Below are 18,106 nucleotides of genomic sequence, written 5' to 3' on the forward strand. Positions count from 1 at the left end.
GGTTTTCAGTGATACCTGATACAAGGTATTTTAAACCTTTAAATACATAGAGAATACTGAGCCTCATTTATCAAACATGTATAATCTTATTAGGTCAGGGTAAGATTAGAGAACAATGCACCTGAATGTCATCCATGTGGAGCATGGTAGGTTTTTTCTGATCAATAGACATATAAAGCAAATGGTATTTGTACCAGGGACATACCAGTTATAAGATGTAAGTAATCGTGTTAACTATAGAATGCACCTGTGGCACATGCATGGATAGAAACAATGTGCTGAATATAATATGCATCTAATAGGATAGCAAGCTGCCATGCTATATGAGTATTTTATATTGACACTGGTGTTAAATATGTAGATTTGGAATATGTGATTTTGTGATTAATGGCGGCACACAAGAGCAGAATGCGAGCTGAGGTGTGTGCAAATCACACCATTGAGAATGCCCTACACATATACGTTAATATCTAAGATGGTAGCAGATTCTAAGCAACAAAATGCATTTAAATGGAAGTTGTTCATCATCTGGCGTGTTCTGTATGTAGCAATCGAGTAGTTGTTCCACACACGAGAGATAACCATAAGTCAAACATAAAAATTCAGCTGTGACTTCAGTTAACGATAATGCAATAAAGTGCTAGTGGCGCATGGTTCTAAACAGAAGCCAACAAATGAAGTGAAGAAAGGGATCTGATGACAATCTAATTCTTATACACGATGTTCCTGAAGTCTGGACACACAGGCAAAAGTATATATTTTCAAGAAATGAAATTTATTGATAACATTTTATGCAACTGAAATATTGAATAACTTCTTCAATATAATTTTCATAATTTGCGATTCAAAGGTTGATGCGCTTTGCAATTTTTTTTAATAGTTAATTAAATGAATGTAATTAAAATTATAGCTAATGAGAACTCCTATGTGTCCAAACTTTAGGGACACCCTGTAGAAGTCTTCCAACTGTACCCAAACCCCAGATCTCAGGAAAAAACAAAGATGAGGCATGGGAATTTAAGCTAAAGTGGGTACAGTAGTATATATGTTCATGGAGAGGTTAGTGGAAAAATCTGTTCAATTAAACACTACTTATGATGAGAGTATCTATGTAGCTTACAGTCCAGCTGGCAACCTTGTCAATATTTTAGCTTGAGTTTTTTTTACTGTATTTAATACTTTTTTACTTTTTGGGTCTATGTATTTTTTTAATGTTACACAACTTATACTTGCAAGTAGGATTGTACCTGCTCACTATAGCCAGTATTACGAAGATGGCAGCAGACATTGAGATCCACCATGCTAAATCTGCACATTGAAGTAAGGCAATGACTAATATGACTAATTGCTCCAGTTGGCAACCAAAGATGCAATCTGACTGCAATGGAGTAAATAGAATGAGGCTATCAATTTTCGTTATTCTATATTGTGTTATATGACAGATATAATGTTATTCTAATTTCACATATTTACACAATGCATGAAAAGTACTAGCTACTACATTTAATAATTATAGTAATGATTTACAGTGTGTTCGTAAAGTAATGGTGCACTTTTGACTAGTCACTGGAAAGCAACAAAAAAAAACATAGAAATGTGAAATCTGCTCCAAATAAAAAAACAAAACTCCACCAGTTTCATACCTATTCAGAGCAGTTCGATGTGGGCTCAATTTGTTGCCCTACACACATCCAAATGGTAGTGAAGTTCTTGCCACACATGGGTAAGGATGTCTGGTGTAACAGAGTGAATAACGTATTCTCTGTTTTAAGTGATTAATGTTGTTGATATGTTCAATGTACACATGTTGCTTCACACAACCCCAAAAGTAAAAGTCTAAGGGCATCAGATTCAGGGATCGTGGTGGCCATGGCTTGACAGAACCCCTGCCTATCCACTGCAGGGGGAATGTTCTATCCAGAAACTCACGAATAATGGTGACGTAGTGTGGAGAAGCGCCATCCTGTTGAAAGATGGCACCTTCTGGAAAATGTGGCACTGCATACAATTCCAGCATGTCAAGATACGTGTTTGCCATCACAGACCGTTATTTGAAAAAAAAATGGGCCTATCACCTTATCATGCATCAGGCCAAACCGCACGTTCACTTTAGGGGTGTTACGTTCGTACGCAACGTAGACCTGAGGATGTTCAGCAGCCCATATTAGGACGTTATGGCGATGAACATGTCCACAGATATGGAAGGTCGTCTCATCGCTAAACACAATCTTCTGCAAAAGTCTTGCATTATTGTCGATCTCATGAAGCATATCTGTAGCAAATGTGCATCGTTTGGGTCTATCTGCCGGTTTGATAGCGTGCAACAGCTGCAATTTGTACCCCGTAAAACAGAGACATTTCTTTCACACCTTATGAACTGTAGTCTTGCTTAGGTGAAATTGTCGAGCACACGCACACACAGATTTTTTATGGCTCCTTAGGTAGCTATCCTGTATAGCCTTTGCAGACTCGACACTGACTGATGGCCTACCAGAATGGGGTTTCTCCACCAAACTGCTGGTTTCCTTCAACTGCTTATCCCACCGAGTAATGTTGTTCCTATGTGGTGGCGCTTTGTTATGAACGCGCTGATATTCACTTAGCACTTTGGTCACAGATTCAAATTTAGCAAGCCACAGAACACACTGAACTTTCCTCTGTACCGTCCACATCTCGATGGGCATGGAAAAGCATACAGCTGGCATAAGCTTGTGGTTGCATGACGTCACAGACCTGGCAGTGTATTAATCAAAGTTCAGTTTATCAGGGGTTAATCTGACTGGGGCTCAGCAACAGCTTAAATGAGTTTGTGTTGTTTGAAAGGGCGCCAAAATGTAAACAATAAATGGATCCTGTGACAGGTCAAAAGTGCACCATGACTTTACGGACACACTGTATACTTCTATGTTCTGCAACTTGAAGGTTATTGATGACCACATGTGCCACTCTAAATGTATCTGTATATAAGCTGTATCCACCTCCCTTGTGCAGTCTTTAATAGCACTCCTGAAACCTTTTAAGATCACAGCTCTCTCACAAACCTAAAAACATGGCTTTTATAATTGTTACTCTCCATAAGGTAGCTACCGTAGTTCCAAGAATCTCTAGACTATGTTTGACACCTCTTCTGTCTCCGCAATTGCCATCTTTTCAACCTTGATTGACGTAGCTGATGTCTTCTAAGCTTCCACACAGTCTGTTAAACTTTCGTGTCTGTGAATTAGAGAACAAAAGGTGTATAGGCACTACAAGTAGTGTGGGTGACTTTAGCTACATCAATAAAGGGTGGAGTGACAGCAACTACACTGTCTGGAAACACCCACTGAACTTTTCAGTGCCAATTAGTATAAGGAGAAGAACAATTATAAAAGGCATGTTCTTAGGAGCTGTAAAAGGGTAAAGGTGTTGCAGGAGTGCTATTAAAGACAGCATAATGATGTTGGATACAGTTTATGTAAAGAAAACCTGGTAACAGGTTCCCTTTAGGATGTTCATCAGTTTTTGCTCAGTTGGTTCTTCCACTTAATTTAGCTATACGATGCTTGCATATAGAGTGCAAATACACAAAAACTAGTGCAAATATTTCATGTATAGAGAAAAATGGCAGTGTTCAATGACCAATCCGTCAACACTATGTAAGCTATTAGAATCTAGTAAGGCCATTTCTTTATAAAATACTTTTCTTGGGTATATTGTTTATATTATATAGTTTTTAACCCCTTAATCCCATATGACGTACTATCCCGTTGAGGTGACCTGGGACTTAATTCCCAGTGACGGGATAGTACGTCATATGCGATCGGCCGCGCTCACGGGGGGAGCGCGGCCGATCGCGGCTGGGTGTCAGCTGACTATCGCAGCTGACATCCAGCACTATGTGCCAGGAGTGGTCATGGACCACCCCTGCCACATTAACCCCCGGCACACTGTGATCGCAGTGTGCCGGCGGTATAGGGAAGCATCGCGCAGGGAGGGGGCTCCCTGCGTGCTTCCCTGAGACCCCTGGGGCAACGCGATGTGATCGTGTTGCTCCGAGCATCTCTTACCTCCTATCCCTGCAGGCCCCGGATCCAAAATGGCCACGGGGCTGCATCCGGGTCCTGCAGGGATTACTTCTGGGGCCAGTGCAGGCGCTGGTAAGCCTGCAGCGCTGTCAGTCAGATCGCTGATCTGACAGAGTGCTGTGCAAACTGTCAGATCAGCGATCTGTGATGTCCCCCCTGGGACAAAGTAAAAGAGTAAAAAAAAATAATTCCACATGTGTAAAAAAAATAAAAAAATCCTAAATAAAGAAAAAAAAATATTATTCCCATAAATACATTTCTTTATCTAAATAAAAAAAACAATAAAAGTACACATATTTAGTATCGCCGCGTCCGTAACGACCCAACCTATAAAACTGTCCCACTAGTTAACCCCTTCAGTGAACACTGTAAGAAAAAAAAATGAGCCAAAAAAACAACGCTTTATTATCATACCGCTCAACAAAATGTGGAATAACACACAATCAAAAAGATGGATATAAATAACCATGGTACCGCTGAAAACGTCATCTTGTCCCGCAAAAAACAAGCCACCATACAGCATCATAAGCAAAAAAAAAAAAAAGTTATAGTCCTCAGAATAAAGCGATGCCAAAATAATTATTTTTTCTATTAAATAGCTTTTATCGTATAAAAGCGCCAAAAGATAAAAAAATGATATAAATGAGATATCGCTGTAATCGTACTGACCCGACGAATAAAACTGCTTTAGCAATTTTACCAAACGTGGAACGGAATAAACACCTCCCCCAAAAGAAATTCATGAATAGCTGTTTTTTGGTCATTCTGCCTCACAAAAATCAGAATAAAATGTGATCAAAAAATGTCATGTGCCCGAAAATGTTAACAATAAAAACGTCAACTCGTCCCACAAAAAACAAGACCTCACATGACTCCGTGGACCAAAATATGGAAAAATTATAGGTCTCAAAATGTGGAGATGCAAAAACTTTTTTGCAATAAAAATCATAAAAATCCGATATAAAAAAACGCTATAAAAGTAAATCAAACCACCCCTTCATCACCCCCTTAGTTAGGGAAAAATACTAAAATTAAAAAAATGTATTTATTTCCATTTTCCCATTAGGATTAGGGCTAGGGTTAGGGTTAGGGCAAGGGTTAGGGCTAGGGTTAGGGCTAGGGTTAGGGCTAGGGTTAGGGTTAGGGCTAGGGTTAGGGTTAAGGTTAGGGCTAGGGTTAGGGCTAGGGTTAGGGTTAGGGCTAGGGTTAGGGCTAGGGTTAGGGTTGGGGCTAGGGTTGGAGCTAAAGTTAGGGTTAGGGTTGGGGCTAAAATTAGGGTTAGGGTTTGGATTACATTTACGGTTGGGATTAGGGTTAGGGGTGTGTCTGGGTTAGGGGTGTGGTTAGGGTTACCTTTGGGATTAGGGTTAGGGGTGTGTTTACATTAGGGTTTCAGGTAGAATTGGGGAGTTTCCACTGTTCAGGCTCATCAGGGGCTCTCCAAACGCAACATGGCGTCCGATCTCAATTCCAGCCAATTCTGCATTGAAAAAGTAAAACAGTGCTCCTTCTCTTCGGAGCTCTCCCGTGTGCCCAAACAGGGGTTTACCCCAACATATGGAGTATCAGTGTACTCGGGACAAATTGGACAACAACTTTTGGGTCCAAGTTCTCATGTTGTCCTTGGGAAAATAAAAATTTGGGGGGCTAAAAATCATTTTTGTGGGAAAAAATATTTTTTATTTTCACGTCTCTGCGTTGTAAACTGTAGTGAAACAATTGGGGGTTCAAAGTTCTCACAACACATCTAGATAAGTTCCTTGGGAGGTCTAGTTTCCAATATGGGGTCACTTCTTGGGGGTTTCTACTGTTTGGGTACATCAGGGGCTCTGCAAATGCAACGTGACGCCTGCAGACCAATCCATCTAAGTCTGCATTCCAAATGGTGCTCCATGCCTTCCGAGCTCTGCCATGCTCCCAAACAGTGGTTCCCCCCCACATACGGGGTATCAGCGTACTCAGGACACATTGGACAACAACTTTTGGGGTCCAATTTCTCCTGTTACCCTTGGGAAAATACAAAACTGGGGGCTAATAAATAATTTTTGTGAAAAAAAAAAAGAATTTTTATTTTCACGGCTCTGCGTTATAAACTGTAGTGAAACACTTTGGGGTTCAAAGCTCTCAAAACACATCTAGATAAGTTTCTTAGGGGGTCTACTTTCCAAAATGGTGTCACTTGTGGGGGATTTTAATGTTTAGGCATATCAGGGGCTCTCCAAACGCGACATGGTGTCCCATCTCAATTCCAGTCAATTTTGCATTGAAAAGTCAAACGGCGCTCCATCCCTTCCGAGCACTTGTTGGTTCAAAGTGCTCACCACATCTAGATAAGTTCCTTAAGGGGTCTACTTTCCAAAATGGTGTCACTTGTGGGGGGTTTCAATGTTTAGGCACATCAGGGGCTCTCCAAATGCAACATGGCGTGACATCTTAATTCCAGTCAATTTTGCATTGAAAAGTAAAATGGCGCTCCTTCCCTTCCGAGCTCTGCTATGCGCTCAAACAGTGGTTTACCCCCACATATGGGGTATCGTCGTACTTAGGACAAATAGCACAACAACTTTTGTGGTCTAATTTCTTCTCTTACCCTTGGGAAAATAAAAAATGGGGGCAAAAATATCATTTATGTGAAAAAATTTGATTTTTTATTTTTACGGCTCTGCATTATAAACTTCTGTGAAGCACTTGGTGGGTCAAAGTGCTCACCACACATCTAGGTAAGTTCTTTAAGGGGTCTGCTTTCCAAAATGGTGTCACTTGTGAGGGGTTTCAATGTTTACGCACATCAGGGGCTCTCCAAACGCAACATGGCGTCCCATCTCAATTCCAGTCAATTTTGCATTGAAAAGTCAAATGGCGCTCCTTCCCTTCTGAGCTCTGCCATGCGCCCAAACAGTGGTTTACCCCCACACATGGGGTATCAGCGTACTCAGGACAAATTGAACAACAATTTTTGGGGTCCAATTTCTTCTCTTACCCTTGGGAAAATAAAAAAATTGGGGGCAAAATAATCATTTTTGTGAAAAAATATGATTTTTTATTTTTACGGCTCTGCATTATAAACTTCTGTGAAGCACTTGTTGGGTCAAAGTGCTCACCACACATCTAGATAAGTTCCTTAAGGGGTCTACTTTCCAAAATGGTGTCACTTGTGGGGGGTTTCAATGTTTAGGCACATCAGGGGCTCTCCAAACGCAACATGGCGTCCCATCTCAATTCCAGTCAATTTTGCATTGAAAAGTCAAATGGCACTCCTTCCCTTCCGAGCTCTGCCATGCGCCCAAACAGTGGTTTACCCCCACACATGGGGTATCAGCGTACTCAGGACAAATTGATCAACAATTTTTGGGGTCCAATTTCTTCTCTTACCCTTGGGAAAATAAAAAAATTGGGGGCAAAAAAATCATTTTTGTGAAAAAATATGATTTTTTATTTTTACGGCTCTGCATTATAAACTTCTGTGAAGCACTTGTTTGGTCAAAGTGCTCACCACACATCTAGATAAGTTTCTTAAGGGGTCTACTTTCCAAAATGGTGTCACTTCTGGAGGGTTTCAATGTTTAGGCACATCAGGGGCTCTCCAAACGCAACATGGCATCCCATCTCAATTCCAGTCAATTTTGCATTGAAAAGTCAAATGGCGCTCCTTCCCTTCCGAGCTCTGCCATGCACCCAAACAATGGTTTACACCCACATATGGGGTATCAGCGTACTCAGGACAAATTGCACAACAATTTTTGTGGTCCAATTTCTTCTCTTACCCTTGGAAAAATAAAAAATTGGGGGCGAAAAATCATTTTTGGGAAAAAATATGATTTTTTATTTTTACGGCTCTGCATTATAAACTTCTGTGAAGCACTTGGTGGGTCAAAGTGCTCACCACACATCTAGGTAAGTTCTTTAAGGGGTCTGCTTTCCAAAATGGTGTCACTTGTGAGGGGTTTCAATGTTTACGCACATCAGGGGCTCTCCAAACGCAACATGGCATCCCATCTCAATTCCAGTCAATTTTGCATTTAAAAGTAAAATGGCACTCCTTTCCTTACGAGCTTTGCCATGCGCCCAAACAGTGGTTTACCCCCAGAAGTGGGGTATCAGCGTACTCAGGACAAATTGTTCAACAACGTTTGGCGTCCATTTTCTCTTGTTACCCTTGGTAAAATAAAACAAATTGGAGGTGAAATAAATTTTGTGTGAAAAAAAGTTAAATGTTCATTTTTATTTAAACATTCCAAAAATTTCTGTGAAACACCTGAAGGGTTAATAAACTTCTAGAATATGGTTTTGAGCACCTTGAGGGGTGCAGTTTTTAGAATGGTGTCACACTTGGGTATTTTCTATCATATAGACCCCTCAAAATGACTTCAAATGAGATGTGGTCCCTAAAAAAAAATGGAGTTGTAAAAATGAGAAATCGCTGCTCAACTTTTAACCCTTATAACTCCCTAACAAAAAAAAATGTTGCTTCCAAAATTGTGCACAATGTGTAAAGTAGACAATGTGGGAAATGTTACTTATTAAGTATTTTGACATAAAATAGAGATATTTTGACATATCTCTGATTTACGGGCATAAAAATTCAAAGTTGGAAAATTGTGAAAGTTTCAAAATATTCGCCAAATTTCCATCTTTTTCACAAATAAACGCAAGTTATATAGAATAAATTTTACCACTATCATGAAGTACAATATGTCTCGAGAAAACAATGTCATAATCGCCAAGATCCGTTGAAGCGTTCCAGAGTTATAACCTCATAAAGGGACAATGGTCAGAATTGTAAAAATTGGCCCAGGCATTAACGTGCAAACCACCCTCGGGGCTTAAGGGGTTAAAATATGTAATCCCAGGGCCTCATTCAAACTTTCTTGTAAATTCCAGGTCATAATACAATTTTGCAGTCCATACAATGCGAAAATGATACCATAATCCCTAATACAAATACCAAGAAAGTGCTTTTCTTAGGAATATGGTACTTCACATAAAACATTCTGAGTATGCAAAATAAGCAGTGTATAGGGGAAAAGAGCAATGAAAATATCAGGAAATCTGTGAAATCATTCACAGAATATAACTGACTCCATATTCAGCTCTTATTCCAAAAGAACAGAATTCAGAGCCAACACATGAAGCATGAATGAGGTCTAACAGAATAGGTGACATTGTGCTGACCTTCACAAAGTATTTAGTGAATTATTTTAAAAGATGATTGTATTGTGTATTGTAATAATGTAGTTTCTACTTAACCTCAACTCAATTTACCCATTTCAAAATTATGTACTAGCCTTATTAAAATTTCTTGGGTCATTGGTATCATTATTACAACAGGGAACATTTCTCAATGCAGTTGCTGCTATATTTTCAATGATATTGTGAAAATTTGACATTACTAGCTGTTATGTCAACTTTTTTTCTGACTGGTTAAAGCTTTTACGATAATGTGCTTCATTTTTTCAGTCTCATCCTAATTATTATGCCCCATAGTAAAACAATTTTCAATTCACGTATTACAGAAAAAGAAATAATAAATTGTACTTTTCGACCAAAACAGTATTTTTCTGTATTTGTAAGAAAAAAGTTCAACAAATAGCATGGGCTGCATAATACATAAAATATTTAAAAAGGTGCAGGTTTTCAGAATTAGGTAATTTCCCCCTTTTCACACACTGTTGTCTTCAATCTATTCAAGTCCCTTCTCCTTTCCCCTCATTTACCCTTAAATTATATTGAAATAACATTTTATAAAAACTATTGGAACAAGAATTAAGAGAAGACAGTGCTGTGCAGTAAGATTTTGTTATTTATGAGAGGAAGGAACTCATTATTTAGTTCAGCTCAGTGACATTTCACAACCACAGCCAACCCAACAAAGGCAGTGCTAAGTCTTGGTACTTTAAGGCTATGCTGTTATTCTCAGTAGAACATGCACATCTAATGCGAAAGAGTTTAGTTTCTGTGCCTGAACCAAAAGTTCAGTTCCTAGTGCAAAAGTTCAGGTCCCAAATGTAGAAGTCATCATTATACGTCCCACGAAAATGTATAACATGGTGCAGGGAGACAGGGACATTTGAGTCCTTCCTTTATTTTATAAAGTTGGCTAATAAAAGTGAGGAAGTGTTCCTAATACTTGTTTATGCACAGGCAAATATTCATATGATAGCTTTTATTTATAGAAAATACATTTTTTTATTGTAAGGATTTTTGAGATCTTTGCAAATATTTGAGTCATCTGTTAATGGCGGTTTTATAAAGATTACGGACAGTCAATGTAGGGATATACTGTATATGTGGATTATATAAGAGTTGTCATGTCTGATAAGGGTTTTCATTAATTTAACTTTTTTTAATTGAACAATAACATTTTTGCTAATAAATCCTTAAATATTTTTTTCAAGTTACAATATAATCTTTTGTTAAATTGTAGACTACCAAATAATACAGCAACAAATAGCAAATACAGGTAATTCCACATCATTCCATGTCTGCATAAAACATTGTGGGAGATTTAGCAACATTAATGCCTAAAAAAGAGAGAAGTTTTGCATGTCAACCATTCAGGTGACCGTTTTCATTTTTCTTTTGACCTCTGAAAAATGAGCGATTATTCTCATTCATTGCAATTCCAAGTTCCCTCAATTTTTTACACTTGTGAAAAATCTCTCCTATGGTGATTTAATTTGGTTCTCTGATTCATATTGAAATACAATTTTCCCTTTGTTGTAAATGATATTATGTTGGATTTTCACTTTGCATGACACATTACATACAATACACAACGTTGCATTTTATCCAGACTTTGCGTTACATTGGCTGTGTTCCACCCTGTAAAAGTCTGTGTAAAAAGTTTGTTTGTGCATTTATTGATTACTTTATAATTTTAAAGTAGTTGATATTCACTTGAAGAAATATATTGGACATAGAACTAGCCCCTACCGGGACTTTCGTCTGTCTGAGAACAGCTAAACATCTTGAAGCAAAAGATGTTTTTCACACATTTTCATGTAACCTTTCCATATAGTTTCTGAGTTCTTTGCATTCTCCCATGTCTATGTCTTGGCAAACCCACTTTATATCGTCATCATTGTTCACTAAAATTGAATTAATATTAGGACAACCATCCTCAGAAGGGATGGTGGTAAAAGTAGTAAATTTTACACGTTTTCTTTTGGAGGTAGGAGAGGTTGCAGATTCACTCTTCTGCTCTTTCCCTTCATTGAAGGAAGTTTCTGCAGATCTGTATGGCTGTCCATTTACAGTTTTAGAAGGGTTTGAAGTGATAAGATATTTACTTTCTGCAATATTTACTCCCCTTTCTACAGCTGTAATGCATTCTTCTTGCTGCAAAGGGAAGTTTATGTTACTTTCTAATATTTCTGTTCGAGTTGTAAGTCCAACCCAGTCATGTGAATGTGTCATGGCCTCTTGTTCATCCACTGGGACTTGTTTGTGTCTGTACTTGAGTGCAAATGTCACGCAATTTATGAGAAAAACAAGAATAGCCAGGCAGAAGACCCCTAATAATGCATACATTCCAATTTCCAAGTCACTTAATCCTCTTGTATTTTGAGCAAGATCATTTTCTTCCATCTCGCCATTACTACCTGGTAGATCAACTTGTGCAGGAAAACTAGTAAAATCCATGGGGATATTTGGAAGATGACTGTCATCATCTAACAGACTTTCTCGCTCTCTATTCTTATTTAACGGGGCTCGGTCAGTTGTAGCTCTGTTCATGTTCTGGATATCTCGTTCCATAGATGGTGTACCAAAGTAAGTAACATCAGGTCTTGCTCGTTCCATAGGAATCCTTTGTTTTCTACCAATAGGATGGTTTTCAAAATGATCTCGGTAGTTCACATTTCTCGTGTTACTTCCATTGTTGTCACCAAACCTAATTCTTACATGACCAAAACCAACAGCGAGAACACTCTTGCGTTTAGACTTCTGACATACCTCATTTATCATGAGCTCTACCTTGACTAGAGCACCCTGTCCTTCTGCAATAGCAGAAAATACTGGCCATTTGGATTTAGAATCTTGAGATACAGAGAAAACCTTCTCATCCAAGGATGATACACTCAGTGAAAAGTCTTTAGAGTCGTAGATTTCCAGAGGAGTCACTGTACCATCACTAAACTGAATCCAACAACTGATTTCTACTTCCTGTATACAAAAGGAAAAGAGAAAATTCAGAAAACAACAGCCAAGAAAAGGAAGAGAATATTTTCATGAAGAATATTTTATACTGTAATAAATTGTAAACTACGAGGAGGTGAAGGGCACAAATTCATTTCTAAGACATAAAAACACTAGTTTAAATTTCTTGGCAATAAAATGTGTTTTTTCCTCACTGGTTCTAAAAAGACAATGAGTCCCTGGGGCGATATGGATTTGACTTTAACAGCGGAATAATAAAGTGACTGTCAGAAGACATTATTATATGCTGACTAAAATTATCGCAGTTGTGTATTTAAATGAAAAAGAATTGCACATTTCAAAAATGTATATTAATTTAAAGTTTAGCATGATTACTTGTAGGGAATGATGAAGCGCTGTATGTAACCTTCAGAAAATAGCAATTACAACTGTTCTTTTTCTGTTCTGTAAACTATTTCACATTCCATTTTGGAAAGTTTGATCAAGAATGGCTAATTCCGGCGAGATATGGAACTTCATTCTCTTTATTGCTTCACAAAATACTTGATCAATGATTCATGTTTAGGTACATCAAATAACAAATGAAAACCCTTTACATTTTATGAAACATAAAACCTTCCTTTTTTACTCTAGTCTGGTTTTCTTGTACAGCAAATTTTTTAAGAAATATTTTTTAGACTTTCCATAATTAAGTCATTAAGTTCATTTTCATTATGCACAGTCATTCAGACATTTAACAACCAATGACGATGTCGTAACTGTTGCTAAGATCGGCTTATTATTATTGTAAAATTAACACCTGCTAACAGTGCTTAGCTAGGTTGTCATAAAGCACTTCAGTGCTCAGACTTGGTTAAGCCATTGTTTTAAGTTATCAGTCAGCCATAAGAACATGCTTGCAAAATAGTTTGCAAGTATGTACATTTGTTGAAAAAAAGACATGGACCGCACATACATATTTTGGAAATGGTAATTTAATGTCCATGCTCTTTAGCATGTACCAATTTTTACTTTTGCATGTGGCATGTATTAGGCATACATATACAGTAGGTGCCCATAAACATTAGACTTAAGTCGATCAGTCATCAGGTAAAAACTTAAAGAGTAACCATCAGTTGGAAAGTAAATTTTATTTCGTAAATTATTAGTACACATGAAAATAAACAACTTGGTAACATATCTTATCAGAGAAATATGCTTCTTTGTCTGCCTTTAAAATTGATCAGTCATTATCAAAATTCTCAATTTTGAGGTAAAATCTGTATTCAGTGAAGACCGACTTTCCCATTACTGAGATAGGAAATCTACGTAGACAGAAAGGCGGAGGAGCTAGAAGCAGAGCTCTTCCCTCCTCTCCCTTCTATCTAGATAGAATCTTATGAGTAGCTACCGCCATCTCCTATCTCAGAATGGGAAAGTCTGTCTTTGCTGAATACGGATTTTACCACAGAATTGAGACTTTTGATAATGAATGTCCAATTCTGGCAGAGAAAGAACCAGATTTCTCTAATAAGATATATTACAAAGTTGCTTAATTTCACGTCTACTAATGATTTTTTTTTAACAAAAATTAAAACGACGATTACGGTTTAAGCATGATCATTCCATTCAATCAATCAATCAATCAATCAATCACAGATTGTTGTCATTTCAAATAATTTGGTTGTGTTTGGCTTCAGCTATAAGTTGGCAGAATGATATTTCTCAAAAAGATCTGTTATGTAAGATATTTTATTAATAAATATTCACAGAAAAAATAGTTTGCTGTCTCGTTTCATCAAACATGTATGGTCGGGTAGAAGGGTAGAATAACTGTAACTGCCAATATGGAATAAAATGTGCATGGCTGCAAGGATCTGTCAGCAGGTTTTTTCTGTGTAATCTGAAGACAGCATGAGGTAGGGGTTGAAACACAGATTTCAGTGAGGCCTCTGTTATCAATCTTTGAGGCTTTGTTTGTTTTAGCACCAGCTTATCATTGCTGTGACTAGCTGGTCACATAAGGGTACTGTCTCACAGTGGCACTTTGGTCGCTACGACGGCACGATCCGTGACGTTCCAGTGATATCCATACGATATCACTGTGTCTGACACGCTACTGCGATCAGGGACCCCGCTGAGAATCGTACGTCGTAGCAGATCGTTTGAAACTTTCTTTCGTCGTCTAGTGTCCCGCTGTGGCGGCATGATCGCATAGTGTAACAAAGGTTGTATACGATGTGCGCACAGTAACCAACAGCTTCTACATCGCAAATACGTCATGAAATTATCACTCCAGCGTCGTGCATTGTGAAGTGTGACCGCTGTCTACGACGCTGGAGCGATATTGGAGCGACGCTGGAGCGTCACGGATCGTGCCGTCGTAGTGACCAAAGTGCCACTGTGAGACGGTACCCTAAGCCTTGGGCTGACATGCCCCCTCCTGTGATAGGCACCTCACTGTCTATGGACATTGCATACACAGAGGGTGGTGAGATGGGGGCAGCTTCATCAGCTCTGCTTCATTGCTAAATCTAAAAACTCTATGTGAGAACTCCTGCACCCAGTAATCTAAGTGACACTGTTAGGGTTGGTGAGTTGCACCAAATAAAATATAAAATTAAGTGCAATCGCAACCTGGGGTCCACCGTGCAGAGATGAACCCTGCTGCTAGTGAACAATGATGGAACACAACAGCAAGCGTGACCTTGAACACACTGAGTTAGTGCCACTCAGTGTGAATAGAACACTGAGTACCGAGTACAAAGCTCAGTTGCTTCACGGAGAGGTATGGCACGAGTATGAGAAGTGCTATACCCTGATAGCATCACAGGGCTAATAGCACGTAGAGTAGGCTAGCTCTGCAACTAAACGGTGCTAACCGCACACACAAATGAAGCAGATGATGAGCTAAGAGAGAGAGCTCTTTGACGCTAGGTACAATACCCTGTCACTTTCACCGAGAAGTATAGAATAAGGGTTGAGCTTGCTTTGTAACTGAACTGTGCTAACTGCACACAAGAACGAAACAGATGCTAAGCCATGCAGCTAGTTACCCCAGTCCTGAAACTACAGAACCTGTGACTGACCAGCACCATAAGCATGTAGCAGACTAGAAACTCAAGTGTAGAGCCAAGGGTACGAATCTGCATATTTGTGCAACCTGCCTGCCAACATGTACAGTCTCTGAGACACACACACAAACGTGCAGACAGAGCGGTAGAGTAGCCACAAACACACACACATAAATGACATCGCCTGCTGGCAATCCGGGGCTATCACATCATAGGAGCAGCTAGCATCTGACCACCAATGAGAAGCCACCACATCACGGACATGCTCAGTAAGGTGATTTTTGGACTTAGACTCCAAAGCAAAAGACAGCACCTGCATATCACTGGTTACCATAGACTTGACTGGAGAGCCTGCAGTATCCAAAAGTATACCACAAGCATGAGTAAGACGCTGGGACTGAGGTCTGTGCTGAGCAGCAATTGCAGCGGCTGAACTTGAATGGGAGACCACAGAAGCAGATAATGCTTGGGATCTATCCCTTGCAGCGGGAAAATCCTGATGCCTAAACAGACACATTGTTGGATTCACCCTCTCTTTGTCTACATCATGCTGCTCTCAGATGCGGTAGCAAAAACCTGATGACAGATTCCCATTAAATTGGAATTTCAAATAAATTGCATTCTTTAATAATTTTCTTAGTCCTGAAATGTACTATCTGATATAAAACTGCTTTATTTATCCACTTGATGTGCATTCCTAGTAATAATTTTTCAATTAGTATGTATCGACCACTGTTGGATGACCGGTAATGTTTTAAATGTGAAAACCTTTAGGCTAAATGCACACATTGTGGATTTTGATGCGGATCCGCAGCGTTTTTGGACGCACAGAATTGCATCAAATGCGCAGTGTAGTGTACAACCAATGTTAGTCAATGGGAAATCCAGAATTGATGTGCACATGCTGTGGAAAAATCCACGTGGATTCGCAGCATTTTATTTTCCACAGCATGTCTATTCTTTTCACGGATCTGCAGCATTTCTGCACCCTTTGACTTCCATTGAGTCAGTCAAATCCGCAGCAAAACTGCAGGTATAAAAAGATTTGCGGTTTTATTGCAGAGTTGCATGCGAAAAACACTGCAGATAGGGAGGAGGAAGAGTGTGTGGGCAGAGACTATGTGGGAGCGGAGAAGATGTGCATATCGGTCTGCGAGTGTCTGTGTGTATCTGTGTGTGTCTGCGGAGGTCTGTGAGTGTGTGTGTGGCTGTGTGTGTGTGTGTCTGTGTGTGGGCAGGCATCGTCTGGTGGGCCTATTAGTCTGCTGTCACATAGAAGAGTGACAGCATTAGCCGATGATGGGACAGTAGTAGTCCCATCATCCAGCTACTGTGTTGAATAGTAAAAAAAAACAAACATGTATACACATACAGTACATACATATACAGCTCTGGCAAAAATTAAGAGACCACCACATCAAAACCCTGTCATGGACAGCCCAATCTTCAGACCTGAACCCCATTGAAAACCTCTGGAAAGTAAACAAGAGGATGTTGGATAGTCACAAGCTATCCAGCAAAGAGAACTGCTTAAATGTTTGTGCCAGAAGCAGTGTGAAAGACTGGTGGAAAGCATGCCAAGATGCATGAAAGCTGTGATTAAAAATCATGGTTATTCCACAAAATATTGATTACTGAACTGTTCCTGAGTTAAAACATTAGTATTGTTGTTTCTAAATGATTTTGAACTTGTTTTCTTTGCATTATTTGAGGTCTGAAAGCACTGTTTTTTTTATTTTGACTATTCTTCTTTGTCAGAAAAAACGCAAAATGTATTGCTTGGAAATTCAAAGACGTTGTCAGAAGTTTATAGACTAAAAGAACAATTTACACTTTACTCAAAAATATACCTGCAAAGAGAAAAATCAGGCAAACTGAACATTTTGCAGTGGTCTCTTGATTTTTGCCAGAGCTGTACACATACAGTACATACTCACCAAACAGCTAATCCCCGACGCCCTCGATCACCTGCAAAAAAATAAATAAAAATAAACCAACAGTATACTCCCTGTTCCAATGTAATCCATTTAATAATGAGTGTCGCATGACGATCTCCCATGTAGAGCTGTCACATCGGGAGATGTGACCATTCTACAGCGCTCCAGTGATACAGTAACCAGAGATGATCCTCCCGCACTGGATCACTCCAATGCCTAGAGGTCACCTGAATTCATACTGTCACTTGGGGCACTGCTGCGTAGAAAATTCTCACACAGCGGTAGTGCCGTAAAGTGAGAGCACGAACTCCGGTGACCTACACTGCGGGAGTATTATCTCCTGTCAGTGTATCATCGGAGGCCCTTGCAGAGCGGTCACATCTCCCGATGTGACAGCTCTACACAGGAGATTGTCATGGGACACTCATTATTAAATGGATTACATTGGAACAGGGAGTATTTGTGTGGGTTTTTTATTTTATTTTTATTACTGGAGGTCGATGGTGTTGCATGGATTATATGTATAATAAAGAAGACAGACTGTGTTTAGTGTTTTATTTAATTAAAAGACTTTAATCTAGCTGTGTCCTATTTAACCTATAACAACTATGGGATTAGTAATGGATAGGTGTCTTATTGATGCCTCTCCATTACTAAGTCAGGCTTGATGTCACCTTACAATACAAAGGTGACATCAACCCCACAACTATTACCCCACTTGCCACCACTACAAGGCAAGTGGGAAGAGAGAGGCTAAGTGCTGGAATAAGGGCATCTTAGAGATGCACCATTTCTGGGGCAGCTGAGAGCTGGTATTTGTAGCCAGGGGGGAAATATCCATGGCCCCTTCCTAGGCTATTAATATCAGTCCGCAGCTGTCTGCATAGCCTTTTCT

At 39.3% G+C, this 18,106-nt stretch overlaps 1 protein-coding gene across 1 annotated transcript in view; it reads right to left on the reverse strand.

Annotated features, from left to right (window-relative positions):
• Nucleotides 1-10,783: 10,783 nt before the first annotated feature.
• LOC143812117 (transmembrane protein 132D-like) overlaps nucleotides 10,784-18,106 on the reverse strand; it is a 1,597,762-nt gene continuing 1,590,439 nt past the window's right edge. The window contains exon 9 of the mRNA XM_077293277.1: nucleotides 10,784-12,227. Within this exon, the coding sequence (XP_077149392.1) occupies nucleotides 11,052-12,227 (1,176 nt within the window). The 3' untranslated portion in view covers nucleotides 10,784-11,051. The remainder of the gene's footprint in view (nucleotides 12,228-18,106) is intronic.

The sequence above is a fragment of the Ranitomeya variabilis genome, chromosome 1, assembly GCF_051348905.1.
Source record: "Ranitomeya variabilis isolate aRanVar5 chromosome 1, aRanVar5.hap1, whole genome shotgun sequence".
Lineage (NCBI taxonomy): Eukaryota > Metazoa > Chordata > Amphibia > Anura > Dendrobatidae > Ranitomeya > Ranitomeya variabilis.